Here is a 13725-nt window from a genome sequence, read left to right as displayed (position 1 = left end):
AGCAGAACCTGAGGGACTGATTTGTGTGTGGCTCTGTCTGCATTCACTGTTATCAGGTGAGGTGAAAGTTCTGACCAGAAGTTTCCATGCCGTTGATTTGTGGCATCTTTCCCTGCCACATCTTTCCCTGGGTCTGGTTGAGGGCGGAGCGGAGCTGCGCTGGGGCTCCGTGCGTTGGGACGCTGCCGGCTGTGCTCCAGCCGTCCTTTGGGCACGTTAAGCGGGATGACAGACGGGAGCGGCGCGGTGCTGCCGATCCCATCCCCTGTCCGCAGCAAGGAACCCAAGGCTCTTTGTGCCCGCAGTCCCAAATGCTGAGCGGCGCTTTGCGCGCTGCCCGCTGCAGCTCCCGGCCGCCCTTCCGCCTTCCTCGCGTTCTCCTCCCGCCCCCGGTGGGGCCGCGGGTCACAGCGCCACGTGCGGGCAGGGAGGGGCGAAGCCCGCAGCGCCACGTGCGGCAGCGCGGTGCGTTGGGTGCGGGGTGCGCGGGCACAGCAGCGCGGGCCGGGCGGTGTTTGGGTAAAGCGGCGCCGGGTGGGCGGCGTTTGTCTGCTCAGCGCAGCTGCTGGGTACCGGGCCGGATTGTGACTGCGAGGGGACGTCATGCGTACTCACGAGGGCTGTTCTACTTTTCTTTGCCTTGGTTTGTTTGTTTTTGTGCGTTTTTTTTGTATCAACGAATAAGAGCTTTTAACGGACGAAACCGCCTCGCTTTTCTTTTCACAGGGAGCGGGCGGGGCCGGGGTCGCCCCTTCGTGCCGCGGTCCGGGGCAGAAAGGCGCTGTGGGGCCTCGAACTTGCGACCCCGCGGCGCCCTCCGCTGCCGCCGGGTCGACCCCGCGCGGTGCACGCCGGGAGCCGCAGTCCGGGAGCCGCGGTCGCGGTGCACGCCGGGAGCCGCAGTCCGGGAGCCGCGGTCGCGGTGCACGCCGGGAGCCGTAGTCCGGCCGGGCTGGCGGCGCCATGGCGGCGGCCGGGACCCCCGCGGGCGGCGCGGGGCGCTCGAAGGTGGCTCCGAGCGTGGACTTCGACCACAGCTGCTCGGACAGCGTCGAGTACCTCACTCTCAACTTTGGGCCCTTCGAGACGGTGCACCGCTGGCGCCGCCTCCCGCCCTGCGACGAATTCGTGGGCGCCCGGTGAGCGGCGGGGCGGTGGAGCGGAGGGGAGGGGGGGCGGCGGCGGCCGCGAGCGCTGCTGAGCGCCGCTGTGTGCCGCCCGCAGGCGCAGCAAACACACCGTGGTTGCGTACCGGGACGCCATCTACGTGTTCGGCGGGGACAACGGGTGAGGGCCCGGCGGGATGCGGAGCGAGAGCGGGGGGGGAGGCCCGAGGGGAACGGGGAGCCGGGGCGGCGGGGGGAGCTGAGCGGAGAGGGCCGGGGCTGGGGGGGATCCGGGAACGGGCGGCGGGGGGGGACAGGGGGGCTGAGGGCTCCCGGCCCTGCAGATCTGCGGCCGCCGCAGTTCCTGTCTGTTTCCTCCCCGCAGGAAGACGATGCTGAACGACCTGCTGCGCTTCGACGTGAAGGATTGCTCGTGGTGCAGGTGGGCGGCAGAGCTGCTCTCCTCTACGGCCCCGCTGTAAAAGAGGGGGAAGGAGGGAACGCATCGCCCCGCCCGAGGGCTGCCGTGGGTTTCTGCAACCCAGTGGGACTGCTGCGGGGCATGGCTCCAGCTGGGCAGCATAGCAGTGCATGGCGCTGTGCAGGGAGTGGGCAGTGTGCCGGGCTGCTGCAGCCCTGGGGGCCAGCAAAGCTGGGCTCTGCTCCCCCATTCCGGGCATTGCAGGCCATGCTGTCTCACTGCACCTCGTTTGGAATCTCCACCAAACAGATTTCAGCACTGCTGCGTTTGTGCTCCATCAGCTCTTGCAGTGCTTCACAAAATCCTGAGTGACAGCAGATCACTTACAGCAGTTATGCTGGGTGTGCATCACGGCTTGGAGTGCCTGAAGCACAGCAGGGACGTTTGATTGCTGCTGTTCTAAATGTCCTGCAGGGCTTTTACCACGGGGACCCCGCCTGCACCGCGGTATCACCACTCGGCTGTGGTCTATGGGAGCAGCATGTTTGTGTTCGGTAAGGCAATGGTTGCAGCTCTCTGTGTTTGGAACGGTAGCTGTGCTGGTGCTTTTTTATTTAAAAATAAAAGGATTGCATTCAGTAACAAATCCAGTCCTTTTCCATGGCTGGCTGTGGTTCCAGCTTTAGCTTTGAAGCACTGTTGCTGTTTTGTTTGGAGAGGTGGAATCTTGAAGCTCATTGCCGTAGTGCTGATGCAGGGAAGAGTAGAGAAGTCTCCCATTTGTAGTCATCAGGAGCCGTGCAGCCTCTCTCTGTGGGGCCTGCACTTTAATACACTGAGTGTGAGGATTCGTGCTGTGTGCTGTCTAACAAAGCTGTTGTTGCTCAGGTGGTTACACTGGGGACATTTATTCCAATTCCAATCTGAAGAACAAAAACGATCTCTTTGAATACAAGTTTGCAACCGGACAGTGGACAGAGTGGAAGACTGAAGGACGGTAAGGAGCTCAGCGGTGGAGGCAGGGTCTGGCATCTGACACGCGCCCTTCGCAGGGCCGCTCCGTGCTCGGGGCTGTGTGAAGGCACTCCTGGTGCTGGCTGCACCTCGTGCAGATCCTCCTTAGGGCAGTGCTGTGGGTGGTGAAGGAATGTTCTCCTCCATTGCAGGCTGCCGGTGGCGAGGTCGGCTCACGGCGCGACGGTGTACAGCGAGAAGCTGTGGATCTTCGCGGGATACGACGGCAACGCGCGGTGCGTTTGTGTGTGCGGGCTGCCGGCTCCCTGCCCAGCGCTGCCATCTCAGCTCTACGGCGAGCACTGAGGCGCTGCAGCACCCCCTGCATCTCTGCAGAGCATCGCTGCTGCTGAGCACTGCAGTTTGCTGGCTGACATTCGAAGACGTGTGTTTAAAACCAAGGAAGTTCTGCTGCAGAACGGCTGTGAGGAGCAGCCAGGCGCTCAGCGTGGTTGCAAAGATGCTGAACGATCTTTGAAATCTGGCAGATGAACGTTTCGAAGGTCTGCAGGCCTTCTGATGGTGCTGAAAACTCTCACAGAGCAAAGCCTGGATTTTCTGGTTTAGTTCCAGGCACAGCTGCTGTGTGCAGCTGTTGTGTGCAGGTTGCTGGAAGGGTGCTGAGTGGGTTTGAGGTGGTGGTGTAACACCAACGTGGGACAGAAAGATTCTGATAGGATTTGTTTTTTTCTACCAGTGGAGATTCTTTTCTTCTGAGGAAGGAATGTTGAGGGGAGCTGCTTTTGGACAGGGTTGCACTGGTGATCTCCTGAGGTCCCTCCCAGCCCTACAGTTCTGGGACTCTGTGCATGCTGAGAGCATACAGTCTCTGTTCTTTAAACTCCATGAATTAACTCTGGCAAAAATCAGTTTCCGATTGGACTTTTGTGTCTTATAACACAGGTTAAATGATATGTGGACAATTGGGCTCCAGGATAGAGAGCTAACGTGTTGGGAAGAGGTAAGATTTCATTTGAAATGGATGGAGCACTGCCACTGCTCTGCCTGCAGGTCCTGCAGTGCGTGGCGTTGTGCCGCCACGTTTCTGGTTGAGCATCCTTGTCTTCCAGATTGAACAGAGCGGTGAGATCCCTCCTTCGTGCTGCAATTTCCCTGTGGCTGTGTGCAAAGACAAGATGTTTGTCTTCTCGGGGCAGAGCGGGGCGAAGATCACCAACAATCTCTTTCAGTTTGAATTCAAGGAAAAAATGTGAGTGCAGGCAGAGATGCAGCGCAAAGTCACTGAGTTGAGGTTGTGAGGGGGAACGCGTTGCTTCGCCTCCTACAGCAGAACGCGGCGGGGCTGGGTGGGCTCTGGGACCCCCTTTGCAATGCTGCTCTCCCTCACCTGTTTGCTGTCTCAGATGGACACGGATCCCCACTGAGCACCTCCTGCGGGGCTCCCCGCCCCCCCCGCAGCGCCGCTATGGTCACACCATGGTGGCCTTTGACCGGCACCTCTACGTCTTCGGTGGAGCAGCAGACAACACCCTGCCCAACGAGCTGCACTGCTATGATGTGGACTCGCAGACGTGGGAGGTCATCCAGCCCAGCCCCGACAGCGAGGTAAAACTCAGCTTTCCTCTCTGCCTTCTGCTCTCCATCTTTCTTGACCCGTCTTTTGCTGCCGATGTGTTTTTAACCATAAAGGCTCTATAGAAATTTGTAATTCGAGTTTTGAGCCCATTGTTACCCAACTTGCAGCGTTCAGTGGGCAGAGTCTGCAGAACCTGAGAATGGCTCTGAGCTCAGCACCTCATTGGCCTTGTGAAGCCAAGAGCAGCGAGAGCTTCTGACACTGAAAGCTCCAAACTTTTTCTTCTTTTCTTTTGTGAATAAGCAAGCAGAGAGCTCAGCACGTTGGTGCCCTGCTCTGGCTGTGCTTTGGGGCACGGTGCTGGGGGTGGTGGCTGTGATGTGCTCTGCGGATGCATCAACTCGTCACACCGTGCCACAGCCTCCCTGCGCAGGGTGGTTACACACACTGGGGTGTCTTCAGGCACAGGAGGTGTTACTATGGAGCAGAACCCCAAATTCCAGCAGTGAGGCCCTGACCAGAGCTCACGGCCTGCAGGTGTGGCTCTTGGAGCTGCTGGGTGCCCCGTTCTGCTGGAGGAGATGCAGTTCAGCTCTCACAGGTGGTTTTGTGGTTGGAAAGGAAGCGCCGTGCTCAGAGTTGCATCCTTGTAGAAAACAGCTTTTCAAATTCCAGCTCATCACAGCTGTGAGCTTCCCAAGTTTGTGCTCAGCAAACCAGAGAGGCGTCTCGGAGAACGTGAGATTTATTAAAGAAAAAGGTTACAGAAAGGGCAATGGCTGTGGTTTGGGTTGTGCCACACCTCGGTTCCTCTCTGTCAAATGCGCTCATATCATTTCTCAGTGACGTTTATTATGGAATTCTCCCCAAAAAAGAGAAGTTCAGGCTCGTGTGAGTGATGGGCCGGGGGCATTTGTGTCTGTGTTGCTCTGAGGTGCTGCATCTGTGCAGCGCTGCCATGACTCACATGAAGCAGATGTAAGGTTTGATAAGGCAGGAAATGGGATCTCAGTGAGGAGGGGTTGCTCTGCTTCGGTCCTTTGGGGAGCATTCATTTGCTTTGCATTGTTCAAAACTTTTGTCAATGGCCTTGAAAGAAAACAGGAAGTCGCAGCTTTCCCCTGATATCTCCTGATTGCCTGCAGTCTTAATTAAATCCTCAGTGATTTGGATTTCTCGTTGAGGTGGGCCCAGGCAAATGGTCTTTCAGCATATATGCAGAGTAACACATCTAGGAGCAGGGAATGTGGTTCTGCTTAACGGCTGCCCTTAAGGTTACCCTTGGAAACAGTGAGTTACAAGCTTTAGTCACTGTGGGTAGCTGAGAAAAGCTCCCTGTAATGGAAAGAGCCTGGAAGTGCTGGTGGTATTTTTGGCTGTGTGAGCTGACATGGCACAGCATCATTTGGTGACATAAATACGTTGCCCCTATGTTCCTTAGATCAGCTCCCATGGGCCACCTCCTGTAGGTGCTCTGCATCTCATGCTGCAGCACTGCTGGCAGTGACTCCCTGCTGGTCCTGTAGTTGATGTTGTGCTTCCAGTCTGAGAGCCTTCTTGCCTAAACTGCAGCCCGGGGAGCCTTGAAGCTGTGGCTCTGTGTGAGCTCTGAGCTGCATTGGGAGCTGCTCCCAACCCCTGGGTGAGAACTGTTCATTTGGTGACTGCTGCTTTTGCAGTGATTCACCTTGATTTGCTGAGGACTTTGAGTAGAGCTGAGTGTATTCCTAGTGAGGCTAACACTGAAACCAATGAGTTTACGTGGGGGTTTGCACAGGTTTAATTAAATCAATGTTGATGTGGGTGGAATCAGCCCCAAGTTGGTGCTCAGGGCTCGGATCTCATCTATTTGAATGATTGCTGGGCTGCAGCACAGAGGAGCAAAACTAAGGCACAGCTTTGTGAGTCAGATCAGAGCCCCGAGGAGCAGCACAGGGTGAGATCTCAGTTTGTGCCGTCTGCAGTGGGTGCTGAGATGGGTTTGGGTGCAAGAAATGCAGAGGAGTGAGTGCTGAAATGTGGTGTGAGCCATGGCAGCAGCGTGGGGAGGAAGGAGGAAGGAGGGCTGGCTGATGGGTTCTGCTGTTGAAAGTGAAGATTCCATCTTGAGCTTGCAAATCTCGTTAGCCTAAAACAGGGAAAGCACTTCAGCAGATGAAGCAGGTCGGTGTGCTGTGAGCAGAGCTGTCAGGGCTGAGGAGGGAATTCTTTCTGTCAGCACTGCTAATGAAGTAAGGAGATGACGATAATTGGGGGATAAGAATGGGCTCTGGAGGTGCTGTGTCCATCTGGGGGCAGTGCGTCTCAGTCTGGGGCTTCTTGCGGTCCCGTTTGTGCTGTGAGAGCGAGGATGGCTGTTTCCTGGGCTTCCTTTCCCAAAACAGGGCTGTGTGTGCTGCTGTGTGGGTGAGACTGGGCTGGTTTCAAACACGTGTAAAAAATCTCACCCAGAAAAGGAGCTCAGGTTCCATCCTTCCGGTCAGCCCTGTGCAGTTCCAGCTGCAGCCCAGCCCTCGGCCTCACTGCTGTGCACAGGTGGGGAGCAGAGGGCTGTGTCTGCGTCTGCCATTGGGGAGCGTGGAGCTGCAGCACCCCGTGCTGCTGTGCTGGTGCTGCACACAGCTGGCAGCTTTTGTGGCTCCATTTCAGCTTGGTAAATTCTTGGTCACCTTTTCCCTCTGCAGAGTCCCCAGGACTGCTGGCCTAGCAGGACACACATCATTGCATAGCTGCTCCATACAAACTGTGCTTGGCTTGCACGTTCTGACAGCTGGTTTGTGGGCCTGGGCTCTCAGCAAAGAATTCAAGACAGAGTGGGACTTTCTGGCATCTGGCATTGGTGGGCTGGGGAGCACAGAGCCTGGCTGTGCAGCCTCTCTGCAGCTGTTTACACTCCTGCACTCTACAAACCTTTCTGCTTTTATTCTGTTTTTGGCTCTGAGTGTCTCCTTGCTGCATTGCTGTGCAGAGCTGCAGTGGAGCTGTGGGGCTGCAGAGCTCTGTGAGCTGTGGTTGCAGTGGGAGCTCCGTGCTGGCCAAGTTCTGCTCCGATTCCTGAAGCCTTCAGCTGCAGAATGTTTGGATGAACTGTGCACGGCCTTCCTGTTTTGTTTCTTTTTCTGGGTTATCCTTCAATATTTACGTTTCTCTTCATACAAAGTTCCAAGATGCAGGATGGCTGTTCAGAAAGACTCGTGTTGGTTGCTGAAGTCGATCAGTAAATGGCAGGGTGCTGCCACAGGGCTCTGCTACCAACCATTGCCGATGAAACTCCATTGCTGTAGGGATCCTTACTGAGTGCAGGAGGTGGATGGGCCATGGTGGCAAAGCACAGTGTGACTCAATTTCGTATTCCAGTGATTCATGTTTCCTTTCTGGCAATGATTGTGAAAACGCTACGGTTGGAAGACAAACAAAACTGTTTTCTAAATGAGAAAGCTGTTTTCTGAACTGCAAATCCTTCAGGGTGAGGGAAGCGTTTGAATTAAGAACGAAGCTGAAGTCTCACATTCTTAAACTAATAAAAAAAAGCAGGGAGATGGTTGAGCCCATTGCAGTGCACAGCCCAGAGCAGCAGCCCGGTGGAACCAGGAGAAAGTCACTGTCACTGCATGAAGGCCGTGTGCTGCATGGAGGTGTGCTGCTCTGGGAGGCCTTTGCCATTGGGTGAAATGTGGGCTGTGCCACAGAAGTGGGTCTGCACAGGAGCGCAGCCTGACCCAGCAGCTCCCGCAGGGCCGTGTTTGCTTTGTGGCACCACGCTGGGGCTGCAGGTTTTGGTTGGTGTGGGCTGTGCTGAGCCCTGCGTGCTCACAGGGCTGGATGAGGTGCAGAGGGCGGCTGTGCCCAAGGAAACGACCCTGGAATTCTGCAGGCGTCACTTGGGGTGCACAAAATGCTTTATGCTTCTGACCGTTCATCTCCTGCAGGCGACTTTTCCCAAAGCAGAGAGGAGCTGGTTGCATTTATTCGCTCCCCTTTGTCCGTTTCTTCCCCCAGTTGCCCAGCGGGCGGCTCTTCCACGCTGCAGCCGTCATCTCGGATGCCATGTACATCTTTGGTGGCACGGTGGACAACAACATCCGCAGCGGGGAGATGTACAGATTCCAGGTGAGCTCCACTCCTGCTCCATTCTGTGCCTGCCTCCAGCCCAGCTCTGCTCAGAGGCTCCTGCCTGCTCTGTGTTCCTCTGTGTTTCAGACTCGGGTGTCAAATGCTGATGGAACAGAAGCTGAGAGCTGCTGGCTGGGCAGACGGGAGAAATGCTTCTGGGTGTGGGTGACCGAAGTGAACGGAAATGTCTGATGTGGGATTTTATCTTTCTTGCAGTTTTCCTGTTACCCAAAATGCACTCTGCACGAAGATTATGGAAGGCTGTGGGAAAACAGGCAGTTCAGTGATTTGGAGTTTGTTCTGGGAGAGGTGAGTGGTTTTAGTGAGAGCTGTATTGGATTTGATGGGCAGAGGGTCCCAACAGGGCTGTGACTGCCTGTACAGCACGTGCAAAAAGCAAACTGTGCCCAGGGAATGTACCTGAGCAGCAGCATCACTGCTGCGGGCGCCCTGGTTCCCTAAGCTGCACTAATCTGATAGCTTTATAAAAGGAGAAGGAGCTCTGTGAGTGTGCAGTGTGAAGGTGATTCGAACCACTGAGCCCTGAGGTCCCAAATGGTTCCTGGAGGAGCAGCTCAGTGCTCTGCAGATCCCCATATCACCTCCAGAGCCACTTCTTGATTACTGACATAGAGTGAGGAAAAGCAGCACAGAGAGATAAAAATAATGTTTTCAATGGAAAACCTGAGAAATTTCAACTGAGAAATTTTTGTTTTGCTAAAAATGTTGCTAAGGACTTCACAGAGATCAGATGATGCTTTCAAGAGCAGAACAGATTATGAACCAGAACAGAATAAATAAATCATGAGGGGCAGCAGCAAACAAGCAGAGTGTTATTCTGAGAACTACCATTCAGAGTGAAATCAGATGCAGCGCTGAGACGCACGGCCCAAAGCAGGACCTGTGCAGCAGCTTCTGCTCAGCGACCTCACAAAGGCTTCCCCACATGGTGTTTGCCATTGCTCGGCCCGTGGGGAAAACTGGTGTTGAATTTCACCTGGATGCGAGGCGCAGATGCAGGGCTGCCTTTCATTCGAACTTGCAGTGAATGTTTGGTGATCTGGAGAACAGCCCGGGTTGCTGCTGCTGCTGCCATCTGCCACCTCTGTGCTGTCTGGGAATTAATGTCTGATGGCTGTTCTGCCCCTTCCTTTGGCAGAAGGAGGAACGGGTCCGAGGGCACACGGCAATTGTGACAGCCCGCTGCAAGTGGCTGAAAAAGAAAATCATGCAGGCGAGGGAGAGGCTGAAACAGGTGAGAGCTGTGGAGGGGTCGGCGTGGGGAGGTGATTGAGCTCAGTGTGCCCTGACTGGGAGCTCAGGTTGTTGGGAAGCAAACAGTACGTGGTGAGACAGATGCAGGGGCAAAGCAGTATCTGATGCTAAGATGCTCCTGGGCCTGTAAAATAAAGAGGATAATTAGTATTAACAGGGACTGCTGGGTGGGCATCAGGGCAGGCCGGGGCAGAACGTGGGGGAGCCAAAGCTGATGGGTGAGCTGGATTTGGCTGTGGTTCCTGGGGCTCTCCTGGCTCAGTTCTAATCTCTGGAGCACACCCTCCTCACTCTGCAGAGGACAAATGCTGTGTGCTGTTGGGGATGGCCAGCGAGCTGAGACAGATTAGAGGGAAGGCAGGATTCAGGGTTTGATGCTGGCTGCCTTTTACCTCAGTATTGCACGATTTTTCTGGAGCACGGAGCATCGACTGTCAGCTCTGCTCACAGCTCCTCACCAAAAACTGGCTGTTGTCCTTCTGCACGTGGCAGCACATAATCTTGAAGACAGCAGGGTCTTGATAACTGTGGGGTGATGGAAGGCCCTTTGGTTCAGTAGGGATGTGTGTGTGCGAATGCAGCCTCGGTGCCATGCTGGAGTGGTTTTTCTGTCTCACCAGAAATCAAAGCAAGATATTGAAGATGAGGGGCACGCGGGGTGTCAGAAGGACGGCACTGGTGGGAATGTGAAGCTGTGCCGCCTGCAGCCGCTGCTGGAAGTGCCCATCCGAGAGGCTGAGGCTCAGCCCTTCGAGGTGCTCATGCAGTTTCTGTACACGGATAAAATAAAATACCCTCGCAAAGGTAGGGCAGCAGGACGAGCGCTGAGTGCTGACAGCAGAGGATTTTCTGCTGTTTGGCCCATTGCAGAGCCATGCCATCATCTCTTCAGAGTGCCGCCGTGAGGGCTTGCCTCGAGAAGTCATTAGGTGCTTTCATTGAGGATCCCTGAGTTACTGAGCAGTTGGGGGCTGGGAGGTAATTGCCAGACGTCTCTCAGCTCCAGATCTGACTCCTGGCCCTGGTGCAGTGCTGAGGGCTGTTGGGCTGTGGGGTTGGCTGTGGGAAAGCCATTAGAACTCCAGCTGGAGGAGGAAAGGAGCTGAGGCTGCACAGCGCAGGAGTTTAAGTGAAGGTGCATCAGCTCTCACACTGGAATCTTGGCTTCAGATTCAGACTCAGATCTTTCTATTCTAGAAAAGATCATCCTCAGTAAAATGTGACTTCGTAAGCAGTTGTTCCAAAGCTTTCCCTGCAAAGTCTAATTATGAGGATGAGGGAACCTCCTCACTGGCTTCTGCTGATGTTGCCAGACCCAGCTCTCAGCTGTTGCCCTAATCCTCAGTGTGTTTAATGCAGGACAGACCAAAGGAGGATTATCACACCCAGCTTCTCCCTTTGTTGCAGAGGGTTGCCCTCCTCCCTGGCCTCCCAGGTCTCCCCAGTGCTTCCCTCTCTGCAGCATTTCGGGTCTGCTGGGATCCTCCTGTGCTCCCACCCTGACTTTGTGTATTCCTGGCTGCTCTGGGCTCAGAGGGCATTGCCCTGGGGATCCTCTGTGCTCAGCTAATGGCACCTGGCACGCCTATCAAGGGGGATTTTCCTTATTAGACACTGGGAAGCCAAATAACATGCAAGAAGGCTTTTCTCTGTCAAAAAGTAGTTACAGCAGATGGTCAGAGATCCCCTGTGAGGAAAGCAAAGGCTGCAGGGTTATTCCTGGAGGCAGCGTCTCGGTGGCCCCATTGCAGTGGTCACCCTGAGCCCCACAGCCCCTCTGCACTGCGTAGCCCAGGCTTCCAGGCCGACCTCTGGTCTGTGTGCCCCACAATTGTCTGTCTGTGCTTGAAAAACTGTCACAAAACCTTTGCCCAAAAACTCATTCGGGGTGGCTCTTTCACACCTGTTTTGAGAGATCATCCATTTCTTTTTTTCAGTACCCATTCTTGGTTTAATCTGAGCAGCAGAGGAACTTGTCATAGAGGTGCTCTTCCAATTGCTGCCCGCTGTGCTGCTCTGAATGCTGGGGTTGAGTCAGAAGAAATGCTTTGAGAAAGTTTCTCCTTTTGTTCGGTGAACTCTGGTGCCATGGAGGGGCTTTTCTCTCTCGTGATTTCAGGCCATGTGCAGGATGTGTTGCTCATTATGGATGTGTACAAACTGGCCTTAAACTTCAAGCTCTCTCGCCTGGAACAGCTCTGCCTTCAGTACATTGAAGCATCTGTGGATCTGCAGAATGTGCTCATTGTGTGTGAAAATGCTAACAAGCTTCAGCTGGATCAGCTAAAGGTAATCACATTTTGCATACAAAGTAACTGATAAGAAATTAAAGAAAATTTTGGTGTAATTAATGTTTTGCAAAAGCTGTCAGCTTTGCAAATTCGGTTCTCCCCTGTAATTATGGCTGCCTGGCTGTGTGTTGCTGTGGGTTGTGCTGCAGGAGCTCATGAATATTATGGAGGCTTTTTCAGTGAGTGATATCTTTGCATGTCTGTCCTGGAGGATATAAAGGGCAGAGTGACTTTGCTCTTCCCCAGTTGACTCTCACTGCAGTGAGGTGGCAGCAGCGCATTTTCTGGTTGCAGGGTTTAATGCTGAGCCTGTGCATGGATTCTTTCACCTGATGTGATGGAAAATTAAACTCGGCTCTTAGACCTTTGATCTGAAGATGAGCGTTGGCAGCTCTGTGTGGTGGGACTGTGAGGCACTTGCACTCGAGGTGCAGAGCTGATACCCACGGCTTCAGACCGTTCTCGTGCTGCACTGCTCCCACCAGGAGTGGCCAGAGCCGATTCTGCTTCCAGCTGCAGAGAAGCAGCTCTCCAGCAAGCCCAGCAATTGGTGCAAGGGCAGACGGTGCTGATGGAACAGCTGTGCAGAACATGGCCCACAGGGCTGATGCTTACAGCCAGAGTGGGGCAATGCAAACCAGTGTGCAGAGGCATTTCCTTGGGCACCGTGCTCTGCATGTGGGCGAAGGAGAGGCGTCCAGGAGCACAGCAGCAGTCAGCAGCAGTTACACACATGCTGGCACAGCCCTCGGTGCGCAGCATCCCGGCGCTGGTGGATGCAGTGCCAGCAGCAGCAGGTCAGCAGGCTGCAGGGCTCTTGCACACCCATCCTCCCGGGTTGGCAGCCTGGTTCTCAGCGCCCGGTGGCTCCTGGTGGCTCCTGGTGGCTCCGTGCCCTGCGCACAAGGCTGCTCTTCCTGGCATCCCAGGCGTTATTTAAGCGTTGTTTCCGCTGGGTCTGGGCAGATCCCTGTAGGTGGCAGCTGAACTCACTGTGGCAGGAAATGGAAATCAGTAATTATTCCTTGGCCTGATTTTTGTACTCACCTTATGGTGAGCTGCTATAGATTGCATTTTTTGCTTATTTAAATATCCTGAGGGAAAGCCCTGGTTTGCGCTGCCAAATGGGCTGCTTTTTTTGTTGTTCCTTTCACTGTTGAGCATTAGGTCTGGTCCATTTGTTACCTTCCTACTGTGTTGATTTTTCTAAATTTGGCTTACGAGAGCCTGCAAGATCTCCTTCAGGCTGTTTGCAACCTTGTCAGAAAAGATCAGGCAAAATCTCCACCAGTTCCTCGAAGAAATCCTTCGAGCTTCTTGTAGCATTACTGGGTAGTAGTGAAGAGCTAAGATCTCTTCACCCTTCTGATTAAATATCGGGTTCTAATCATATATTATGAGCAACTGGTCTCAGTTTGCTTCATCTCCTGAGGTTCCTATTTCAGAAATCATCAGAGCAGCTGGGTGGAATCAGTTTATCTTTTCCTCATTATTTCTTAGTCTGGTTTTTCTTAATATTTGGAACTGTCCTGTGTCTCCTGTTCAGGTGGGAGGTGAAGTGGCTTTGTAAGGAAAAGCTCTGGCAGTTCCAGTGCTGGGATCCACGGGCAGAGGCTCAGAGAAGGCTGGCTGTCACCAGTGTGACACCGATGTGCTGCAGGATGGCTTCATGCAAGAAACAGTAACTATTGTTATTATTCCTCTTTTGTTCAAAGGAGCACTGCCTGAACTTCGTGGTGAAAGAATCACATTTTAATCAGGTCATAATGATGAAGGAGTTTGAGCATCTTTCGTCGTCCCTCATAGTGGAGATTGTCCGGAGGAAGCAGCAGCCCCCGGTTCGGACGCACTCCGACCAGCCGCTCGACATCGGTAGCTGTTGTGCCTCACTGAGATCAGCTGCAGGGCTTTGGCTGCAGGGCTTTGGCTGCAGGGCTTTGGCTGCAGGGCTTTGGCTGCAGGGCTTTG

At 54.4% G+C, this 13725-nt stretch overlaps 1 protein-coding gene across 1 annotated transcript in view; it reads left to right on the top strand.

Moving 5' to 3' along the window:
* Window positions 1–963: 963 nt before the first annotated feature.
* LZTR1 (leucine zipper like transcription regulator 1) overlaps window positions 964–13725 on the top strand; it is a 19084-nt gene continuing 6322 nt past the window's right edge. Inside the window, exons 1-15 of the mRNA XM_042838468.1 lie at window positions 964–1139; window positions 1225–1287; window positions 1492–1548; window positions 2002–2081; window positions 2416–2524; window positions 2694–2777; window positions 3445–3502; window positions 3612–3751; window positions 3906–4107; window positions 8078–8188; window positions 8408–8500; window positions 9351–9446; window positions 10087–10270; window positions 11586–11755; window positions 13473–13629. Coding sequence (XP_042694402.1) covers window positions 964–1139; window positions 1225–1287; window positions 1492–1548; window positions 2002–2081; window positions 2416–2524; window positions 2694–2777; window positions 3445–3502; window positions 3612–3751; window positions 3906–4107; window positions 8078–8188; window positions 8408–8500; window positions 9351–9446; window positions 10087–10270; window positions 11586–11755; window positions 13473–13629 — 1780 coding nt within the window. The remainder of the gene's footprint in view (window positions 1140–1224; window positions 1288–1491; window positions 1549–2001; window positions 2082–2415; window positions 2525–2693; window positions 2778–3444; window positions 3503–3611; window positions 3752–3905; window positions 4108–8077; window positions 8189–8407; window positions 8501–9350; window positions 9447–10086; window positions 10271–11585; window positions 11756–13472; window positions 13630–13725) is intronic.

The sequence above is a fragment of the Centrocercus urophasianus genome, unplaced genomic scaffold (genome assembly GCF_019232065.1).
Source record: "Centrocercus urophasianus isolate 14NV4802_14NV808 unplaced genomic scaffold, USGS_Curo_1.0 seq_803, whole genome shotgun sequence".
Taxonomy (NCBI): Eukaryota; Metazoa; Chordata; class Aves; order Galliformes; family Phasianidae; genus Centrocercus; species Centrocercus urophasianus.
Note: the sequence above shows the minus strand (reverse complement) of the source record. Positions and strands in the feature narration are given on the sequence as shown.